This window comes from Stenella coeruleoalba (genome assembly GCF_951394435.1).
Source record: "Stenella coeruleoalba genome assembly, chromosome: 11".
NCBI lineage: Eukaryota > Metazoa > Chordata > Mammalia > Artiodactyla > Delphinidae > Stenella > Stenella coeruleoalba.
In genome coordinates, this window is record NC_137157.1 from 37,372,580 (window position 1) to 37,395,716 (window position 23,137).

Sequence of the window (23,137 nt, forward strand, 5' to 3'; positions counted from 1 at the left end):
GGTGATTATACTCATTTCCTTCAATTTAAAAAATTTAAATGATCAGATATAAGTGAAATTAATTTTGACTTTCAGTTCTATTCTCTAACAAAATCATCATGCTTTGTTCAATGTTCTTCAGTCATTATCCTATTGGAACATATTATGGTGTGTTCTAGTTCTCCTCAATTTAAACTGAAATTATTAAATCTTCTAAAAGAATGCATATAATTCACATTATATTTTAAATTCAGTAAATTGTTACTTGATAGAAATGCAATTTACTTTTAATATACTTTATGAACCCTGGTTTATGAACTCAGATTTGTGCTTCATTGATGCTATCTGTAGTATAATCTGAGGTTATCATTAGATACTATATAAATCTGACATCTAAAATGGAAATCATCTGTATGTATTAGTGACTTGTATCCATAAGATAATTACATTTTCTGTTAAACCCAATAGCTGTTACTGGAGCATTTGGAGTGCCTTGTGTCACGACATGAAAGGTCACTAAGAATGACGGTGGTGAAGCGACAAGCCCAGTCCCCCTCGGGAGTGTCCAGCGAAGTTGAGGTTCTCAAGGCGCTGAAATCTTTATTTGAGCACCACAAGGCCTTGGATGAAAAGGTATAGTATTGTGAAAGGATTGTTACAATTTTATGTCAATTATACTTCAATAAAGCTGAATTTTTTTTTTTTAAAAACTACTGGAAAAAAAGGTATAGTATTGACAAAAGATTTCAGGCTTAACTGTGCTTTTGTCATCAGCATCAAGCTCCTTGTCTTCATCCATGACTCTTACTGGCTGCTGAAGTCAGTCAGTTCAGAGGAACACGTCTGAACTAAAGGAAAAATCACTAAAAAAAAAAAAAAACGCACCCTGACTATTACATGTATACTGGTATTATTCATTATTCATTCATTATTCATTATTCATCATTCATTATATTATTCATAACCATTTTCTTTTTTTAATACATCTGAATCTATGGTTTATCAAGACTTCTATTACGGCACATGAGAGTCCTAGTCCAGATGGCCGTTTGAAATTTAATATTGTCATTTAACCTTTCTGTTTCTCCCTCTCTCTCTCTCATTCTCTCCCCACCCCACAGTCTCTATCCTCCTTACCCCCTCTGAAGTGCGTGGCTATAGATGCCAACATAGGAGACTATTAACTGACAATAAAACATATCTTGAAGTGTAAATTGGAAATACTTTAACCTTTAGAGATTCATATTAGAATCATACAATTTTATTTTGGGGGTTTCTAATATCTTATTTCTGAACACACATTTTTAAGAGTTTCTGCGGGTAACAGCATGAGGTATTAGTAGAAAAATCTGCTTTAGGTCTTTTTTAAAGTAACTGTAAGTTTCTCAGCTGTTACTCAAATAAGCTCTATGGACATTAATAAGCCAATATGATGATAATATTCTTTGGATATTAGTAAGGCTTATGACATCATTTCAATTCTGTAAAATTTCAAAGAATGAATTTTTTTAAATTAATGAGGCTTTAGGATTTTGTACAGTGGGAATTGGGGCACTTCATTGTAAAGTATCTGACAAGTTCTGAGCATTAAAATCCAAACTAAGGATTATTACTCAGTTATATATAGGTTTTGAGCATACAGACACTTTTTGCTCTATTTAATATTTATATACATATATATTTTTATCATCAGTCTTTCAGATGTTCTTAGAGCAGGGGATTTATGTGGAGTGTGTGCATAGCATATCTATAATTCTGTCTTCTAGATTATTAAGAAGAAATTGTATCTTATTTTTAATTTTAGTATGAGAGGCAACTAGTTTATGAATAATTTTGAGTAAAACAGAAATGGATATTATATAAAAATCCCTGATGAATATAATATCAACTAATATCAAATGTCAAATAATAATTTAATATATTTAATGTTTACTTTCATATTATATTTCATTTCTTATTACAAAACTGCATTATTAAGAATTTGCAAGACTTTACATTTATAGAATATCTATTATGTGTCAGACTCCTTGGCATATATTTAGCACACAAAGATAAATAAGACATTTTCTTTACAAATGAGGAGTTCATAGTTCTGGAGTTCACATGTCAATAAGAGGAGTGGTAAGAAGAGATATATACGATGTGATATGGAGTCTCAGGAAAAGTTGTGACTAATTTTTCCTGAAGAAGTGATGAGAAAGTCAAGAATGTCTTCACAGAGGGGGTGAAATTTGGTCTGGGTATTAGACTGTGTAAGGATTTTTTAAGCAGACAAGTAAACATACTGTAAGCAATATGATCAATATGTGAACTAACCCAGAGCTTTGAAAAGAACATGGCCTGCTCAGAGAAAACTTAACAGTTTTGAGTGACTTGAATGAGGGACTTGAGAATGAGTGATTTGAGATGTTCCCTAGATGTGCTCCCACATCACTTAGGTGAGGGATGCTTTTATGAAAAAATGAATAGAAGGCAATAAACAGCATTTAGGACAAATAACGTAATGAGTGTGAGTACATTTAAGAAGAAAATGGTTGTAGTACAATTTAGGATCTAAAAGTAATTTAGTATATAGATGTTCAGTGAACTTAGCATGACTAAATGAAGTATTTCATACTGTGACCCTAGGAATTGTAATAGGGTTTAGTAACTCACCAAATGTGCCCTGGACATTGGTGAGTTCGGGGCAACAGAACTGATTATCGACTAAGTAATACCTAACAGCCTGAAGGAAAAATATTATGATCTTGGGCTTTGGAGTTAGACAGACTTGGACAAGTACCTTAATTTCTCTTAGTCTGTTTTCTCTTCTTTTGAATGAAGAGAATAATAATACCTACCTAATAGCATTGTCTGACATGCAAAGCTCCTAGCCAGTACTTAGCATATGGCAAATGCTCAGTAAATGTTAATGAATGTTATTGTTAATGATAAATTTCAGCATTTGACAAAAATTTCAAACTAAGTGAAGATATTGGTATCACAGTTGATTCACATGCTTATTTAAATTAACATTCATTTAGTTCTTAAGGGGTTAATATGTGCCTAAGCACCTTCATAAACAATTCCCCTAAGAATAGCTCACAGCTTCTTGTGTAGATCAGGAGAGGTAAGGAGACAGACATATGAACAAGTAATTACAATATTCTATTTTAAGTGCTATGGATATTATGTTAAAACATATGTGGAGGGCTTCCCTGGTGGCGCAGTGGTTGAGAGTCCGCCTGCCGATGCAGGGGACGCGGGTTCGTGCCCCGTTCCGGGAGGATCCCATATGCTGCGGAGTGGCTGGGCCCGTGAGCGATGGCCGCTGGGCCTGCGGGTCCGGAGCCTGTGCTCCGCAACGGGAGAGGCCACAACAGTGAGAGGTCCACGTACCGCAAGAAAAAAAAATATATATATATACATATATATATATATATATATATATATATATATATAAAACATATGTGGAATATCAGAAGAAGATGCAATTAATCATATCGAGGGCAAGAAACTACCAACTTTACCACAGAAGGTTTAGAACACAGGAAGAGATAAATAAAATACAAAAGATTGAGCATAGCTGTGGACAGTTACAATGACTGGCAGTCTTCATTATTGATGTCCTTATTTACATATCCACTGAGTTGTAGGGTAGAATTTACACAATTATCTAAGACCAGCAGTGATTTTGACATAAGTCTCCAACATGTTTATCAATTCTGTGGGCTGGAGGAAATGAGAAGTATACATGTGTTTTTCAATCACTCAGATATCACTGAGTATTTTTTAAAAAGATATACTGGGTATGCATGGGAAATGTAACCAAAACACATGTTACATATACTCCACATATATTCCTGTGATCTAATATCACAGTGCCCACTCTGGATTTAAATGTCTGGTCTAAGATTCCCTCACGATGCTTTCTGTTGCAGGATTGATAATTCCAAAATAAACCCCTGCCATACCTTAATTTAAGTTTGAAATGTATGCTTTTCCACCCAAGTCCTTCTTTATCCTGCAACATACTCATCATTCTTAGGGACTTATTTTAATCCTCAGGGATAACATTTCTCTTGAAACATCTTTTTTTGAGGAAAATTTTTTTCTCTTTATTTTTTCATACCACTATGAAGAAAATAAGTGTAACAGATGAAATTAGAAATCAAAAATTCTAGATGTACATAAATAGATTTAGGAGGTTATACTATAGCTCTATAAATAAGCAATCAATATATCTTAAAGACTATGTGGACAATAGATTAATTGAATGTAATTAAATAGCAAAAAACTAGAAAAAGTAAAGTATATAGCCAAGACCATCAACTGTGTACTTATATTTAGGAAAAAATTAAAACTATAGTTTTTTCTTGTCTAGATAACTTCAAAAGAACACCAAATTCAACAAGAAAAATAAGGATATTATGGCATTCTGCTAGTGCTGTGCTCAGAGCAGTGCAAAAAGCTGCAAGCCTTGTCAGAAATACTATTTTTTCTTATTACCAGTGGAGTTCCAGTTATATAGACAAGATAAAACGTTAGATTCCTTTATACTCTAGAAAGGTTACTCCTTTGGATCCTCCCTTTGTTTTTTCTTTACCAAGTTTAGCAGAGATTAGTGCAAGAGGAAGCAAATATGTTTCATTCATTTGAGTCTTACCCAAGAAATAAATACAGAGAGAATACTTCATTCTCATACAAATGTGAATAAAGCATTCATATCATAAATGTATTAATATTTGTAACATCAATTTTTACATTTATAACATGAATTCAAAATATATTCAGCAATTGTTTTTATTTTCTTGTGAAGAGAGTTTTAGGTTCATTACTTTGTATATAATATAATTTCAAGTTGCAAATGCTGTTATAAATGTATTGAGGGGTGATTTTTCATATTGTTTGAAAAGCTTGATAATTTTTACTGCTCGAAGGCTCAATATAATAAGAATATACATGCTTAACTTGTGGTAAATTTGAAACAGTTTGGAACAGTTTCTGTGATTTTCAGTTTAACAAAGAAAGGAAGACATTTAACCCGCAGTGTAGCCTGGTTTCAACTGCTCCTTATGTGGCTTGCATGACTCTTTTAGGAACATCCCAATGCATCAGTATGTCTTTAAATATAGTGCCTTAACCTCTTTATTGCAGTCTAAATGTGATCTGATTATGTTGCATACGTTGAGATTAATTTATATTTAGACTGTTTCATATTGCTGTTCTCATCAACTAGGATTCTTAGATTTTTATCAGAATACCCATATTTTATACCTGCTATTTTAGGAAGTGGACATAAAACTTTACAATCATCCCTATTAAATAACAAGGACATCTACTAAGATATTTGTTGATATCTGTATTCCACATATCAGCAGTCCTCCTCATTTTCATGCCTTTGGGATGTTTGCTTTGTTTGCATCTATCCAAGCACTCATGAAAAAAGTATTTCCCAAGTCAAATCATTAAAGATTTCCTTCTAAGAAGCTCTTGTTCAGTTATGAATCAGCATTAGTTTTATGCATTTTTATGAACAATTGGATATTTGTCTAACAGCACTGGTACCTGGCAGCCCATCTGGCATACTTAAATATCATGAAGGATCCTCTGTGATTATCTTTGATATGAAATGTCCATTTATATATGTATTACTAATTTTCAGAGAATTTGAACCTAAGTAAAATTAATATTAAAATTCCAGTCAAGCATTAATTCTTTCTTATTCAAGATGTATTTCAGGAGTTAAGTGCACCCAGTCACCTGAATATATTTCAGTCATCATTATACATTACTAAAATAATTGAGATTTTTAAAAATTTCTAATTAGATTCTAGATTCATAGGATATCACTTGTTTTTTGTTTGTTTGCTAACTAGAAAATAATTTTGTAACTTCAACTTTAAAATTACTATGTATCTAGGTTTTTAGATATTTTGTGTATTTAACTTATATTCCCAGTTAAATCTTGCTAAAAAAAGAAAAAGACCATTAATTAAAATATACCATTAATAAATTACTAAAATGAATGTTCATTTAAATAATTTATTTCTATAATTAAAATGCACACTGTTATATTCCCATGGTAAATCAATGTTAATTCATAAATAATCTAAAACTCACCATGAATTCCATATTGAATTGAAGCTATAAACTTTGGTGTTTTTTTTTAAGGAAAATTAAATTGCTGTAGTCATTTATTTTAGTTTAACCAAATTTCTTTCTCTGAACTTTTCTACTTTTGACAAATTTAATATGGAGCATATCTATAGATCTGAACATATAATAACTAAAACAATCTTAGAAGTTCTAAGAAAGCAAGGATCAAAGAAACACTTCTCTGAGTTTCATTTGTGTATGAAACATTTGGAAATCATTACTTTCAAACTAAATGTGCAGTCTTTGGTTCTATAAAATATAATGGTTTAACCTTTGGTATCTGAAAAGTATTTAGGAATTCCAGAGTAGATATATACTTTCCAATCCCTCAATAACAATGTAGACCTCAAACTAATACAAAATTAATTTCATGAGCAATGGACAACATTTTTCAGCTTCTAAGAATCCTTTGCTTTTAGACAAATTATTTTGTACTAAATGTCAAAGGAAAACACAGTTATTATTTTAAAGAAGTAGAAAGTTTTTTGCCTATATCTTATGCTTAATCATTGACTGTTTTTCAGATGAATTCATAATAAACTTTTGAACTTTGCCTCCACTTACTATGAATCAGAATTCAGAACAAGAGGGGTTGCTCTTCAACCCCATTGTAAACTCTGTCACGAAACACTAGAAGGACTTGCTTACAAGAAAATCCCTTAATACAGTCATACTATGAGGTGACAATGTAGTCATAGTATTCCTGAGCACTTAAGGCTATATATACTTTAATACTTTTTCAAATGTGACTGTCTCTGATAATGTTAATGGATTCAGCACAGTTTAATATGTATGGGATGTACATTACTGCACATATTTTGGTTTTTCTTCTAGGTAAGGGAGCGACTGAGGGTTTCTTTAGAAAGAGTCTCTGCACTGGAAGAAGAACTAGCTGCTGCTAATCAGGAGGTAACATACCAAACTTTCTCCTCTTTTGAGGTGCAATATCGCTAACCTTATATCCCTTGTGTTTCACGTCACTTTTATTAAAACTGTCACAAAAAATAAATTACATTTGGTATATGCCACTGAACAAGACCTGTTAAAACTAGTTGCCAGAGTCATGCTTTCTGATTTCTGGTGATTCAGATCTGTCACTAAGAGATGAAAGGAGAATTATCATGAGCTAGTGATATGAGAGCTAGTGAGGTGGGGATTTAGAAAGACTGCAGTCAGAACGCCGGGCCTTTTGAGAAGTAAAACACAGCTCCAAAACTGGAAAACATGTCAAATATCTGTTAAATTTAGAAAATGTTACAAATGAAGCATTGTTCCCATGTTTAGTGGCATCATTGAATCCACTCTTTTGCTCTCATTCATAACTCTAAGAAAGTATTTTATAATCATCCATGGGATTTAAAGAGTTGTTTTTTCCTTAGAATATTTTACTTCTTTGGTTATTTGTCTACAAATGAACTTGGGTCATTAGATAAGATATAGATAGGTGAATAGGTGATAGATAAATAGATCTCAAATTAAATGTATATAGGGCACTAAAATAGCCCCATCTCTCTCTCTCTGTCTCTCTGCCTCTGTCTCTCTCTCCCTCTCTCAGATAATTTACAAGGCTACCTTTTTCAGGAGTTTATTCCAGGAATGCAAATGGAGGTATTATTGTTACTAAAACTATTTAGTAATAACTTCCTACTTTTAAATAATTAAGGAAGTGGGAGGCCAGTGTCATTAATTATAAGTCTTACCAAGAGATTCTTAACAAAGTAATATTTACATTTACATTTCACACATAAACAAATACACATTTTCAACCATGCTAAAAATCTTGTTGTTACAAACTCCCTAGTTTTTTAAAATAAGCTAGGCCAATTAAATGAGCTTCTATAGGCTTTTGTTTGTCCTAGGTTCAACAATTTAAACTTCAGCAATGAATTTCCCATTCTCACAGATGGTTTTGGAGTTATCACCCTTTAACACTTTTCTTTATATAATCTCTCCCATGAAGACTTCACCCATTTCTCATCCATCCAAGGTTTCAATGATGACTCTGGTGAAAAAGAAACCAAATCTATAGCTCAAAGCCCATGCTCTTTTCTGAGCTCCACAAAAGATTGTAAACATTGGTTTGGCATCTCCACAGGACTTTGCTTTGCTAATGTTTGTATAAATTGTTCTCTGACACACGTGTTCAGCAGGGGTTAATCAAGGATTAAAAACCAGCTTAGGGTTTGATAATGAAGACATGCACTAAAGGGACTGTAACCACTTATAGGGACCAATTTTTCTAGTTTACACAAAGGCACCATATGTGCTAATGGGCCTAGATCTCCACTTAATTTTTCCTTGTGTCCCCTTAGGTTCTCTATGGTACATTAATGCAGTGAAATAATCAGTCTTCTTAAAAAGAATATGAGATAACTATATGTTCTGTTCTGAAAAGATCCAAAATGTTCTACTATACACAAAGGAAGAAGCTGCAGAGAATGCTCCCAATTTTGCACAATTACAAGTAATAATAATACATTATTATAGGACTAGGAAAAATAAATTTTGGATATAAATACCAAACTCTTATTATTAGTTGTCTTTGGTATTTGCAAATATGTACTATATATTTCTGTAGTGTTTGATTTTTTAATAAATTTTCATTATGCTTATAAAGAAATGAAATAATAAAGATATTTTAGAGTCAGATGCCATTTTCCATATTAGATTATTCTATTGATAAGTTAATAATAACGATAGCTAACATTTACCAAGTGCTTTAAATCTCTTGGCTCTAGTCTAAGTGCACATATATCAGCAAAATGATACTGGAAGTTAAGTACTACTATTGTTTTACAAGTGAGCCCAGAGAGGTTATTTCTCTTAATGTACCACTGTTCTCTCCTACTTGAAAATGTGGTTATCTTTGAATTTATCTTAGCTCTATGTATTCAGATGATTCCAATCCATGCATTTAACTATGTCCACAGTCTACCCTACATCCATTTACTCTCAGCTTTTTCTATATACATTAAAACTACTGTAGTTCAGATCTTCATTATTCTCAACTGGGATATTACAGTATGTTTTCTGCTATATAATTCTTCAGGGTTAAAACAGCTAAGCAAAGCTCCAATCATATTGATTATTTTTCATAATATTTTCAGACATGTAATATAATGTAACATATGCCATATTAATATACTACTAACATAATAATATAATTTACATATTTATATATGTTAAAATATAATGGTATCTACTACTAGACCTGTAATATACTATTGAGCACCTCTTCAGTGGTCCTAACCTAAAAATCATCCTTAATTCCTATTACCCCTACTACTCTGAGTCATTCTAAGTTCTTGTTAAGTTATAGTATTCACTGTTTTTGAAAGCAGCCAACATTCTTCCTGACTCTAAATCTTACTTATGCTAATGTCTCTCTTGGAATGTCTCCACAACCCCAATTCACCCACTGAAATCATACTTTCCCATTTAAACTCAAGTTCAGACATCACCTTTTCAATGAAATCTTTTATGATTTCTTGCCAACAGTCATTGCTTCTTAGTTTAAATTGCTTAATCTCATTGCTTCAGCATTTATTATGACTGTTCAACAAGTATTAGAGTTAATTATATACCTGTCTAAGCCTAGTTCCCTGAGAAAGAGGGCTATGTCTTGCTCATTTGTGCTTATTTCACTCAGTACAGTGATATAAACCTTGTGATCAATATATATTTGTCAGATTGCATTGTATAGAGTTCATTCTACCTGGTGTTTTCACATTATTCCTTGGCTATCCCCTTAATAGATAGTTTGAACAACCTGAGGCATGCTCAATAAACAGCAATACACTGATCATATTATTAAATTAAGTTGTTTGTTATTTCAAAATATAATTATCGAGTAACTACTGTGTGCAGAAAATTCTGTGAGTTCCTGACAGGAAGAAATAGAAAAAAATAAAATAATTAATAAAGCATTATGCAAATGTTTATATAATTTGCACTCCAGTGATGGAGACCAACATATAAACATATAAGTAAGATGTAATTTAGTTCAGAACTAAATTAACATAAAATAGAGACCCAAACAAAGTGCAAAAGAGCAGAGAGAAAGGTATTCATTCTAAACCAAAGTATCAAAGAAGGCTTCACCCTTGAAGGAAAACAATGATTTGGCTTCAAAACTGTGGAGAAACATTTCAAGCTGAGCAAACAGTATGATTAAGGAAACCTAAAATTGCTTGTTTTAGGGATAATGGATGATATTGTATTGGTAAGAATTAGGGTATGAAAAGATATAGGAGTGTAGAGAGTTGATAGGATGCAGATCCTAGAGAACTCTGAATGCAAAGCTCAGAATTTGGAATTTATACTTTATGAAATGAGAAAGCGCTGAAGGTGTAGTTTTGTTTTTGTTTTGTAGTGTTTTGTTTTTTGGTTTTGGTTTTGGTTTTGGTTTTGGTAAAGTGAAATCCACTGAAAGTATGTTCTTTTTTTTTTCTTTTTGTGAACTGTGGGTTTGGGTGGAGTAGAGCCGGAAAGTTGGCAATCTGATATGGCTAGCTGACATAGTCATCTGATATGTGATTTTGATAATGATGCATCAATTAAACAGACATTTATTGAGCATTTTCTGTTTGCCAGTCATTGCATTAAGTACTGGGTATAAATATATTGATAAACTAAGATATTAATAAAGCAACAATTCTCTCAAGTCTGTTATGGAAGATAAACATGGTAAAAAGTAACTATAATAAGGAGTTATTATTTAAAGGATACAGAATTTCAGTTTGGGAAGATGTGAAAATTTCTGAAGTTGAATGGCAGTGATGGTTGCATAACAATGTGAACGTACTTATTGCCTCTTAGCTGTACACTTAAAATGGTTAAAATGGTAAATTTTTTATTACATACCTTTTATCACAATAAAAAGTAATTACAATGCAATAAGACTAAAGTGAAAATGAAAGTACAAGCTTTAGTAGTATTACAAAGGAGAGTAATTAATTGTATGGGCATGAATGAGGAAAAGCAGATGGTGTTACAAAAATCTTCCTAGAAAATTCCTGCAATTTGCAAGAACATGGATGAGGATGAACTTTGAGGGCATTAGACTAAGTGAAATAAGTTAGACAAAGAAAGACAAATACTGTATGATCTTATTTATATACAGATTCTAAAAATGTCAAACACAAAGAAACAGAGTAGATTGGTTGCCAGAGGCTGGGGTGTGGGGGAAATGGGGAGATGTTTGTCAAAGAATATAAACTTTCTGTTATAAAATGAATAAAATTAGGGGATCTGATGTACAGTATGTGCACTATAGTTAACAACACTGTATAGTATACTTGAAATTTACTAAGACAGTAGGTCATGAATGTTCTCACCACACACACACACAAATAGTAACCATGGGGATGGGGATGAATTGGGAGATTGGGATTGACATATATACACTAATATGTATAAAGTAGATAACTAATAAGAACGTGCTGTATAAAAAAATTAAATTAAATTAAAAAAAAACTAATGGTAACTATGTGAGGTAATAGGTATGTTAGTTAACCTTATAGTGGTAATCATTTCATAATATATACATATATCAAATATTCACATTGTATACTTTAAACTTACACATATTATTTGTCAATTATACCTCAATAAAGCTGGAAAAAATTTTTTAAATCTTCCTAGAGCAAAAAATTTACCTAGAATTTGAAGGGTGACTACAGAGAGCTTGTTAGCTGGAGGTGGAGGAAGAAAAGGGAAGCAGGCAGTGGTAGAGATGGGGATGAGGCTGCAGAGAAAGGCAAATCTGAGTTAGGGATGCCTAGAGCCTGGGCTTCGTCCTATAGACAATGATGGGTCAGTGAAGCGTTTTTAAAAGGGAAGAAATATAACCAGATTTTTAAGTTTGCAGACCAGTGTATAAAATTTAAAGATGAAAAAATATATATCCTAATCAAGGTACTGTGTTTATAGTTCAGATTTGTAAAAATCACTACTGTTTCTTGAAAGAAAGGGCTAGTGTTGCAAAATACAGAACTTGCACAGAGAACTTGAACTTGAACAGTCTGGCATTTCTTATGTTCTTTTAGTAGTGGGAAATATAGATATAAATGAAAGAATCAAAACAATATTGTAAATAAATATATATACATAATGAAAATTTGCTGTCATTTTATGCCTCTTTGAATAGCCCTGCAAGGGCAGATTGTATTGTTAACACTGAATACATTTTCCAGGCTATTGTCCTAAAAAAGTGAGTCCAGATTATTTAGACAGAGAAAATACAATCAAGTCTTTATTTCTTGCAGAATGTTTTTGTTACTGCTTAAAATTAGAAAACTACAAAAAATGTACAGTAAAAGGAAATAAAGAGGAATAAATAGATTACCTTCTAACAATGTGTTCTCCTTTAGCAGAAGCCCATATGCTTTTTTAATTATTTAATTAAACCAGACAAAATGAATTATTCAGAAGCTACAGTAAATATTCAATTGACAGACTAATTTTCAGTGAATACACAGCTGTACATATTTTAAAAGCTTTTCTGCATGATTGTATTATATATAAAAAAGAACTGGCACATTTAATTGTAGACTGAACTATATTTTTATGTTGCTTTCATTCTTTGTTTTTTTTTTATTCCAACCACTGAATTTACCAACTTTCAATTTGAATTTTCTTAAGGAAATTAGCATTTCATGTTACCTCATCTACAACCAGCCTTATTCCTGAAGTCTAATTTCCTAAGGAAAAATTAAAGAACTTTATGGGCAAACCAGGTATCATTCATATTCAGAAGAATATTGGATCAAGATGGTGAGGGGAGCTAGAGGCAGCAGATTCACATTTTGGGGGTTTATAGGACCACGGAATACAGCCATTGTTTTAAATACATTATGCATTTAATCATCACAACAGTCTTTTGAGTTGAGTTAAGAACCAGTACTCTGTTGAATCCATGGAAATGAATGGAAATATGGAAAAGGTAAATAGATACAGGCAAAGGTGGAACCTACCCCCAAAAGCAAATAAAAGGCAGGGAAGGAGCAACGAGAGATGTTATGTGAGACTCAAGTGAGTCAAGAGTCCCTGAAGCAAAGAAATGATAGAAAGAGGGAGAGAGAGAGAGAGTGAGGGAGAGAAAGAGTTTTAAGTGTAGGGATTGGATGTGGTCGACAGTATTAAATGTTGCATGAAGGCATGTAGGAATATGTCTACTATGAGGTGATTAGATTTACAATTAGGTCACTGAAAATGTTTGCAAAGACAGTTTTAGTAAACTATAGTGGAAGGAAAATAGCTGTGATGAAAAGAATTTGAGTCAATTAGAAGTCTAAAAATGGGAGACAGTGAGGAATACTCATTTGAGAAGTTTGGCAATGAAGGAGAGAGGAGGCTAAAAGCTAAATAATTAGGCAATATTGAAAGACGGCCTGTTGAAAATGCTTACAGCCAATGCAAAGGAAGAAGAGACAAAGGAGAAGGGATTATTGATGGACAACACGGAAGAGGATAAGCGTGATTTGGAGATCAATGGCAAGTAGCGGAACTCCTTCCTCTGAGAAATGCAGGAAGGAGAACAGAATGTGTAGTAGAGAGATGAATGAAGATTTTGATTTGGAGAGGAAAGAAGACATAGCAATTTTATCAGAGAGGCTTGCCAAGGAAATGGGTTATCTGCTAAGGGAAGTGGAAACAGTTACTTTAATGAGTTTAAGGAGACTAAGAATACGACAATGTAGAATATGGCAAAGAGTCAATAAGACTAAGCAAGGATATTTTAGGGTGGGATGGTAGACCCAGAGGAAGTTCTCATTACATTACCCTGGCAAATTAAATAAAGCCAGTTTCCACAGAACTTATGAACTGAAGCAACATGGATTCACCATGGTATTTCCTTATCTAATCTATGAAGTTCTGTTATTCATCATAATTTGAAAGGAAGAGATACAAATATGAAACTAATGTTGTCTCAGATGACTTTGGTCCAGAGGTAAAATGTTTCCCTAAACTTGACAGGGGTAAAAATCAGGAAGCTTCTGAAATCCATTAGCAGCTCTATATTTAAATAGTTAGAAAGATATTTGATAAAGATGATCCAGAAAAACATATGGAAAGTGGAAAAGTTGTTGAGCAGTAATTATTAGAAAAATTTGCCTTGGGGGAGCTGATAGCAATACTCACCTAAATTTATAGGATCACTTATTTGCAGAATTAATGAAATGACCAAGTAATTTTTTTCTTCAAATTAAAACTGCCATATCTGTCAGTGGAAAATTCCAGATGTAGAAAAAGACACCACTGAAAAAATTAAGTTAAATTATTTCAGAACCCTAAAATTGATAATTATTTATCTTGATAGACCCTTTGCCAGTTACTCATTTTTTTGATTCTCTTAATTCTGTTTCTTTCCTGTTCTATGAGATAAAAGCAGATTTAATACTTTATGTCTCTCACTGCCTTTAAAAAATGATTAATCTTACAGCAGCTTTCTAATTTCCTGCATGTTTATGTATACCACACATCCTAATTCAGCTGATTAATTTAGTTTCCTCATTAGTAACTGTATGAAACTGTTTTCATTATTAGTAAATTCCATGACCAACTGTGAATTAACATTCTAACAGAAAGTCAAATATAAGTTTTGTGCTTTATTAACATTGAAGCAAGTCACCATGGCTCAATTTAACAAAAAATAGTATTTTTTTAAATGACAACAGTGTTTGCAGAAGGTAAGGGCATCCTTGCAGCTCCAAACTTACATCCCTTGAAGACAATGAAAAATTCTTTACCAGTCTCCAATAAAGCCAAATGTTATGAGTCTCCAATAAAGTTATGAGTTAGGAGTCTCCAAAATGTTACGAGTCTCCATTAAAGCCACTTATTGGGAACCTACTCTTCCTGTTGGAGTTGTATCATCTGGGGTTAGAAAATTGTATAGTTCTTAATTGATTTTGTTTAATGGAAGAGTTTAATCATAGTTGAATGATGTCCTTTTTTGCTTTATATTGATAAACTCGAAGTTTCAACATTGTCAAACCCATAGTTATTTACAAAGGCCTAAGGTTCCTCATTATACCTCTAGATGTTTCTTTACTATACTGCATTATAAAAATAAGTGTAGAAACTGTAAATTACCCAAATTATTATCATCAATAGAAAAATGTCTTCTTTGCTGTTGATAATTGTACTATTCCTGTACAAAGAATCTTTCCCAAATTGAAAGAAATCAAGACATCTTATGACAATGTATGTTAAAACCCAACAGTGAAAAGAGAGCTAAAGAAATTGCTGTTTGCTACTTCCACTGTTTTTACTATTTCCAAGACCTCTATGAAGCAATTGTTTAAAATATAGTTTAAAATTGTCTCCTGTTGTTTATGAGACTTTTGAAGTCTGTTTGTAAGTCTTTTCAAACTCTCCTGTTTTGGTTAGAATCTTTTCTTTAACGAAAGTATAAGGTTTGTTTTTCTTGTGATGGCAGACTTGGTTGTTTTATCTTTGCACATGGAGATCATGAACTGTTTTTTTCTCTTTTTATTAATAGCAAGATCATGCTTGATATTAATACTTTGATCATAAGCATCACAATTATTTTACACATGTGTTTATTAGAGTAGTCTTATTAATTTTAAAGCTAAATATTTGAGAGATTACTTATCTTTTTAAAAATGTAAGTAGAGTACTGAAATTTAGTGAGATACAAGGTACAAAGTAAAAATAAAAAAGATTCAAGTCAAAAGATTTCAGTTTGAGTTGACTCCTATATCTATCACCTACTGATTCTATAATCCCTGGCAATTTATTTAACCTCTCTGCACCTCAGCTTTTTCATCTGTGAAATGGAATATAAATAGATTTTGGACTAGCCTATCTTTCAAAGAAGTCATGATCTTTAGATAAAATAATATACAAGGAAACACTGTGTAAACTTGAAGTACTAAAGTTGTATTGCTATTATTACGTTCAAAAGGTGAATATCAGGTAGTTATTAGTTAAGTAGATGAAAACTCTCTTCTGTTGACAATTCGAACATGCTGATAAAATAACAGTACTTTATTTTATACTCAGAACAAAATCTCCTTTTATTAAAGGAACAAAAACCTTATTATTCATAGGATGATTCTGTAGCACATGCACTTTATAAATGACTTTGCAATTCACTCCTTTATGCAGCTTGTAAAAATAATAGCATCTACAAATTTGAGGGAGACTATTGTGTGCCTGGCTAAGCACTGTACATATCCCCCAACACACACACACACACTTTTCAGTTAATCATCACAATGAACATCTGAGAGAATTGTAATTATTACTAGCATTTTGAAACTGAGGCTTCAAAGAACTAGGTGAATTGTTTTGCATGTTATCACTAGTCAGTAGCAATCCAAGTCCAGGATATCAGACTCCAAATTTGAGTGTTTAACAGTAGGCACAAGGCTGCCTGGCCTTTCTCTTAATAGCAAACTTTCTTTATATGTGGAAACTGTGTTTCCAAATCAACAGTTTAACTTTTACCAGTTATTTAAATTCATCATGACATCTTTATATTTGTTGTATTTCTGTGGATTACTTCAAGGATCATAGCTTCACTATATTGACAGAAAGATAAAATAGGGATTAATTAATGACACGCATTAAATCAATTAGTTAAATTAACCTGCATTTCAACTGCCATATATTGGGTTGAAATTAAACATTTAACTCTACAGAAAAGATACATTAAAACATCTAGATGCTATTTGCAGTTATTTGGATAAATTCAATTACTGGATTTTAAACTTTTCATCTAAATGTTTTTCCCTTGGTGTACACTTCAGGGTGATGCTGCCTGAAGTCCTGAAATAAACAGCGTGATAGCATTGTATTAGTCCCTATACTTTCAGTGTAGAAAATGTGAGACCTCAAGTTCTACTAAACAATATCAGAGTATTTCGGTAGCACTTCTCTGTTCCGATTTCATTTTGGCAGGGAAGAACAATGGATCTCAAATGTTGAGAAATTTGGAAGTTCCAAATAGGTGAGCTTTGGGGATGCTAAAAGGAAATGTATGGACAAAAAGAATGCACGAATTGCTTTAATCTTGTTTTGTGTATGTGAGTGTGTGTGTAATTAGTAACTTGACTGCTCATGATTTTACTTTTTGAAAAGTTGATAGCAGAAAACATCATAAATTTGATCAGCTTGTATTTACCATATACTATTTATTTGTCTTAGTCTTTTGGGCTGCTAAAACAAACTATTATAGACTGGGTGACTTAAACAACCAACATTTATTTGTCACGGTTCTGGAGGCTGGGTAGTCAAAGATCAAGGAACTGGCAAATTTGGTGTCTGATAAGAACTTGCTTCCTGGTTCATCGATGGTGCCTTCTTACTGTGTCCTCACATGGCAGAATGAATGAGAGAGACCTCTGGGATCTCTTTTATAAGGGCACTAAAACCCATTAAATATGGACTCCACCCTCATGACCTAGTCATCTCCCAGAGACCCCACCTCCTACAACTATCACATTGGGGGTTATGATTTAAGATATGAATTTGGCAGAGGGGGACATAAACATTCAATCCATAACACCATTACCAGCATTTAGCCAAACTGCGAAGCTCCGGGGCACAGTCATTCGCAAGACTGGCCTCACTTCTGATACCAACTGCAAGTTCATGGGGCTCCCAGATCCATTCTTAGTTTTGATAATTCACTAGAAAGACAGAACTCACTGAAAGCTATTGCATTTACAGTTATGGCTTATTACAGGGCAATGATACAGATCAAGATTAGCCAAGGAAAGAAACACACAGGGCAGAGTCTGGGAGGGTTCCAAATGCTAAATTTCCATTGTCCACAGGATGCGTTACCTTCCTTGAATTGATGTGAGATAATTCTCCAACCTGGGAAGTTCACTCAAGCTTTGACTGTCCAGAGTTTTTATTGAGTTTTATTTTATTCATTACATAAGCATAATTGATTGTTTGATTGTCCATGTGGTTGATCTCAGCCTCTAGATCGAGACGCAAAGACTCCTAAATCATATGGTTGGTCTTTCTGACATTACCAGTCCCAATTTAAGACTATTAAGCGTGACCAGGCCCATCCTAAGATCCACCGTAATTAGACCTCACCCTAAACGAAAACATTCATATCAGGTATGATGCAGATTACCTCCAAAAGCTGAAGGCAAAGTCCTGACCTCTCTTCAGGCAAAGCCAAATTCTTTACTACACAGCTAGAGATCATCTTAACTGGCTATCCTAACTGAAGATTTTTTAATGAACACTTAGTGTTAATAATATCTCCTTATTTAATAACATGCTGATAAAGCCAATATGTTATTTTCCACTCAGAAAACACTGTAATTGGGAGATAAGGAGGAAGAAAACCTATAGGTGGAATCAGAATATGTGTTGAGGAAGTTTTAAAAGATCAATTAACAAGAGAGAAAGTGAGAAAGGGAGAGAGAGAGAGAGCGAGAAAGAGAGAGAGGGAGAGACATGTGGAAGGGAGTGGGAGAAAGAAAAATATAGTTTTCTTAAGAGAAAATTGCAATACAGTTATAGTGTCAGAAATATTTGGGGGGCACCTACTGTTTTGAGGCACTGGGCCGGGTCAAGCACTTAAGTGCTGTGTTTTCACAGGCTTCCAGGAAGTTTCAGTCATTTACCTCTCTTCACCTTCAGGTTTATGGATCCCCACATTATGAGATATTTGCTGTTATTAACAGAGAGAGTTTATTGAGATCCTGCTAACGTCTCATCACCTTATAGGCAGAATGTACTGTCACTATTTTAAAGATGCAGAAAACATGGTTCTAAAGCTTGAAGTAACTCACCTGAAATACACAGCTAGTAAATAATTGAGCAACTGCTCTTTTGTTGAGTCTATCCATTTCTTCAGATCCCTACTTTTAAAAACTCTTCACAAGGTATTGATTATTTCCCACTGATTCGCAGACGTATAGCTATTTTCTACCCAAGGAATTGGATGGATTTACACTCTTACTGATGTTTCTGTTGTATCAAGAACAAAAGGACAGGGAAGGAAAATAAGTTAATATTTCAATATTAGAAAAAGAGAAATCTACTGATATCCTTTTAAAAAAATTATTCTTTCCGATATACAGAAGCCTCTCGTAAAGAGGAGAAATAGAAAGGTTGTCCACCCTAGTGTACTAGTTCTCCATCCTGGCTGTACACCTGCCTCACCTGTAGAGCATCTGAAAAATACAAATGTATCCAGAAATTCTGATCCATTGTTAGCATGAGTCCTGGCCATCTGCACTTAAAAAAATTACATAGTATGATTCTGATTTGAGCCTATAGTTGAGAACTATAGTAGAGAAAAATCGTGGGCTTTGAAGCAGACAAACATAGGTTCGACTCAGTCTGCCATTTACAAGCTATGTGACTTTTACAAATAGTATCATTTTATGGAAAAGGAAAAAGGCACAGAGAAGGTAAATAACTTAAGTTCGTACTGTCAGAAAGTGGTAGAACCAGAATTCTACGTCATAGTTCATGATCTTAATCAGTACTCTGTAAAATCTACTTTTTTTTTGGGTCTTGAGGATATACCAGTAACCAAATAAGAAGTAACTCCCTGCCCTCAAAGAGCTTATGTTAGAAATTTTTGATTTAAAATTAATTTTAGGTAGAGAAAAATTCTATAAAACAAATTACACAGAGCTATGGATAGAAAGCACTGCAAATATAATCCACACTTATTTTTAGGTTTTTTCTGTGTTCTCTCAGTTCTTACTTTTGTAATATTAACCAATGCCATCTAAAACATTCTTATTTAGACATGAGTTTAGCAAAGAGCATGTGAAAAAAACATATCCACTTCATCAGGTAATTGCATTTCAGGGATAATTTATTCTATGTTTCTACTTATTTAAGTGAAATTGGAAATAATGTATGAAAGTGAATATAGAGAATAAGTCTAAAAATCAGGAAGTAGAGTTATAATTCTGACTTTCACTGAGTCCATTTGGACAGTTTATAAAGAAAAATGGACGTGGGCCACTATACCAGGGATCAGCAGACTTCTTTAAAGGGCCAGCTAGTAAATACTTTAGGCTCTGTGGGCTAGAAGCTCTTTACCACAACTACTCTACCATTATAGAGCAAAAGCAATCAGACAATTATGTAAATAAACGAGCTTGGCCCTGTTCCAGTAAAAACCTATTTATGAGCAATGGAAATTGAATTTCTTTTAACTTTTATGTATCACAAAGTATTATCCTCTTTTGATTTTTTTCAACCATTCAAAATGTGAAAACCTTTTTTATCTTGTGGGCCTGACAAAAATAGGCAGCCTGGAGGATGTAGTTGGCCACCCCTGCACTACATGATCATTTAGGTCATGTCCTAGAGGCTTACTCTGTCACAGCGTTCAGCAGCCTTTCACGGGGCTGCTGCCTCTACCTGCGATACAGCAATAGCAAGAAAAACTTCTCTGTACTTGAAGACTTCACATGCGTTGGTCCTCAAACTGAAGGGTGTATAATGGTCACCTGGAAGAATATTAAAATGCAGATTCCATTTTAATGAAATCTGCATTTTAAGGAAGCATCACGATGATGTTGAACTGCTAATAAGTATCTTGATCTAAATATAACATAAATATAGGACATAGAATCCGTAAACTGCAGATTACAACACAGTGAGATATGTATCACAATAGAAAGAAAGAGACAAAAATATGAAATGTTCTATGAGAAGTGGATAGTAAGAAGCAGTTAGAAGTTAGTGTGGGCAAGTGGAGAGAAAGTGGCAAGTACAAAACCATCATTCTATCTAGACTATTCAATTGGGTGCTGTGAATATATTCTGCCCTGGCTGATGACAAGAAAGGAAAGGAGTAAGCATACTCCAAACAGGAGCTGTAACCACCGCACCTGGGTATTTACTTTCCCCCTAAATGGTTCTGCTCTTCGCTAGCTCTGTGACTACAGGCAATTTCCTTATAACCTCTTTGCGTCAATTACCTCAACTCTAATAGAATTTACCTCATCAGGTTGTTGTAAGGGTTAAATGAGTTAATACACTGTCGACTGAAAAAAATGCACAATGTGAGAATTGTGAGTTAGGTTTTAGTTGAGGCAAAATGAGGACTATAGCCCAGGAGATGGCATTTCGATAGCTCTAAGAAACTGCTCCGAAGAGGTAGGCGGGAAGGTCAATATATATGTGATTTTGGTGAAGGGGGAGTACCTGCAATCAAGTACATATTTTTTACAGAAGTTTTCTGCTAGTTTCATGAAGGTTACTGCTAGTCACGAGGAGTAGATATCACCATGAAGGATTTTAGTGCTTTTCTAAATATGAGGAGGTACAAGAATTGGGCTCATAAAATCTTCTCCTGAAAATATCTAACGATCTGAAGACCTGTTCTGCCAGTTTTTCCCAGAGCACAGAGTGCCTCATTCTTGATCTCCACCCTGAACTCCTTTCACAGGGTATTGAAGGTCAGCAGCTGCAGTGGTTCATAATTTAATCTTCGTAGAGGTAGATGGCAAGTGTCAATGGCAAGTGTCAATTTGTCGGTGACACATGTAGAGTGCTTAAAAGTGCTTGGCACGAAGTATCTTTCAGTAAATATTATTGTTATTGATGTTGACGTTGATCTTTTTAGCCATGATACTGTTCGACTCCTTTTTAATAAGATGATTGAACTGAGATCTGGAGAGGTGGAGTGTGTGTCCACCGTGGGACTGACCAGGTGACAATTTGCTGGGGATGGGAAGAGGCTTACCATTCATTCTCTGTAAACTTCATTTTCTTCACCCATAAAAATAAGGTATAAAGACCACATAAGCTGTGGACCCTTCCCATTCTGGCATTTTATATTATGTACACATTTAAAAATCACATAAAAATAAAATTGAAATGGGTGCAAACGAATATAACGCAAGATTACTACCTTTAGAACCCAAGCAAATGGATTACTTTAAAAAGAATTGTTCAGAATAATGGGTTTAGTATGCTGCTTTTGTGATTTCTAAGGAAGGAACTAAATGGATAAAGCCTTTTTATTGCCCTGGCTTGCTTTTTTATAAGCAAGGATGACTAATGGATATTGTTTCTGCCTTCTACAATTTCTCAAGTACTTTCAAGCACTTTGAAATGCTTTTCTTTCCCTTAAGACTCTTTTCCTTAGCATAACAGAGATAAAAGGAATTGTTTCAGGACACAGCCTATAATTTTGTCACTTCTGCCCTGATTGGAGGAAAACAACAACAACAAACCTCAACTATGTACTTACAGTATTAGCCCTGCCTGGCTGAGGAGGTCAAATGTCATGGTGCTGAAAGAATAGTATAGTCCATCTCCAAAGAGATTTATTTTATTTTTTTCATAGGCTTGTTGGCCATTTTGATTTTTTAAGCATTATTGAGGTATAATTAATATACAAAAAATGTACATTTTGTACAAGTATACATTTTGATGAGTTTGGACATATGCATACATTCATGATGCCATCACCACAGTCAAAGTAATAAACACATACATCACCTCCAAAAAAGGTCCTTGTGTTCTTTTGTTGGTTTTGTTTTGCTTTTGTTTTTGTTTTTGTCATAAGAACACTTAGATTAGATCTATCCTCCATTAAAAAATTATTGAGGGGGCTTCCCTGGTGGCGCAGTGGTTGAGAGTCCGCCTGCCGATGCAGGGGACACGGGTTCGTGCCCCGGTCCGGGAAGATCCCACATGCTGCGGAGTGGCTTGGCCCGTGAGCCATGGCCGCTGAGCCGGCGCGTCCGGAGCCTGTGCTCCACAACGGGAGAGGCCACAACAGTGAGAGGCCCGCGTACCGCAAAAAAAAGATATATATATATATTGAAAGAAAACAATTTAGGTGATACAAACCAGCTTTATTTAACACGTTGTGAAGTGGACAGTCTCTTTTCAGAAAACTACAAAATGGGATGGAAGGCAAGAAGCTTTTATAAGATAGAGAATAAAGAACAAGGAAGAGAAAAATAGAAAATATCTGATTGTCTGGGCCCACACTGTTCACCTTGTTACGGGTGGGAAGACCCAGCGTTGGCTTGGTGTTTGG

General features: G+C 33.9%; 1 protein-coding gene across 1 annotated transcript in view; it reads left to right on the forward strand.

Moving 5' to 3' along the window:
* Window positions 1–23,137, forward strand: part of PPFIA2 (PTPRF interacting protein alpha 2) — a 474,947-nt gene that overhangs the window by 290,499 nt on the left and 161,311 nt on the right. Inside the window, exons 5-6 of the mRNA XM_079936903.1 lie at window positions 448–612; window positions 6,952–7,026. Coding sequence (XP_079793029.1) covers window positions 448–612; window positions 6,952–7,026 — 240 coding nt within the window. The remainder of the gene's footprint in view (window positions 1–447; window positions 613–6,951; window positions 7,027–23,137) is intronic.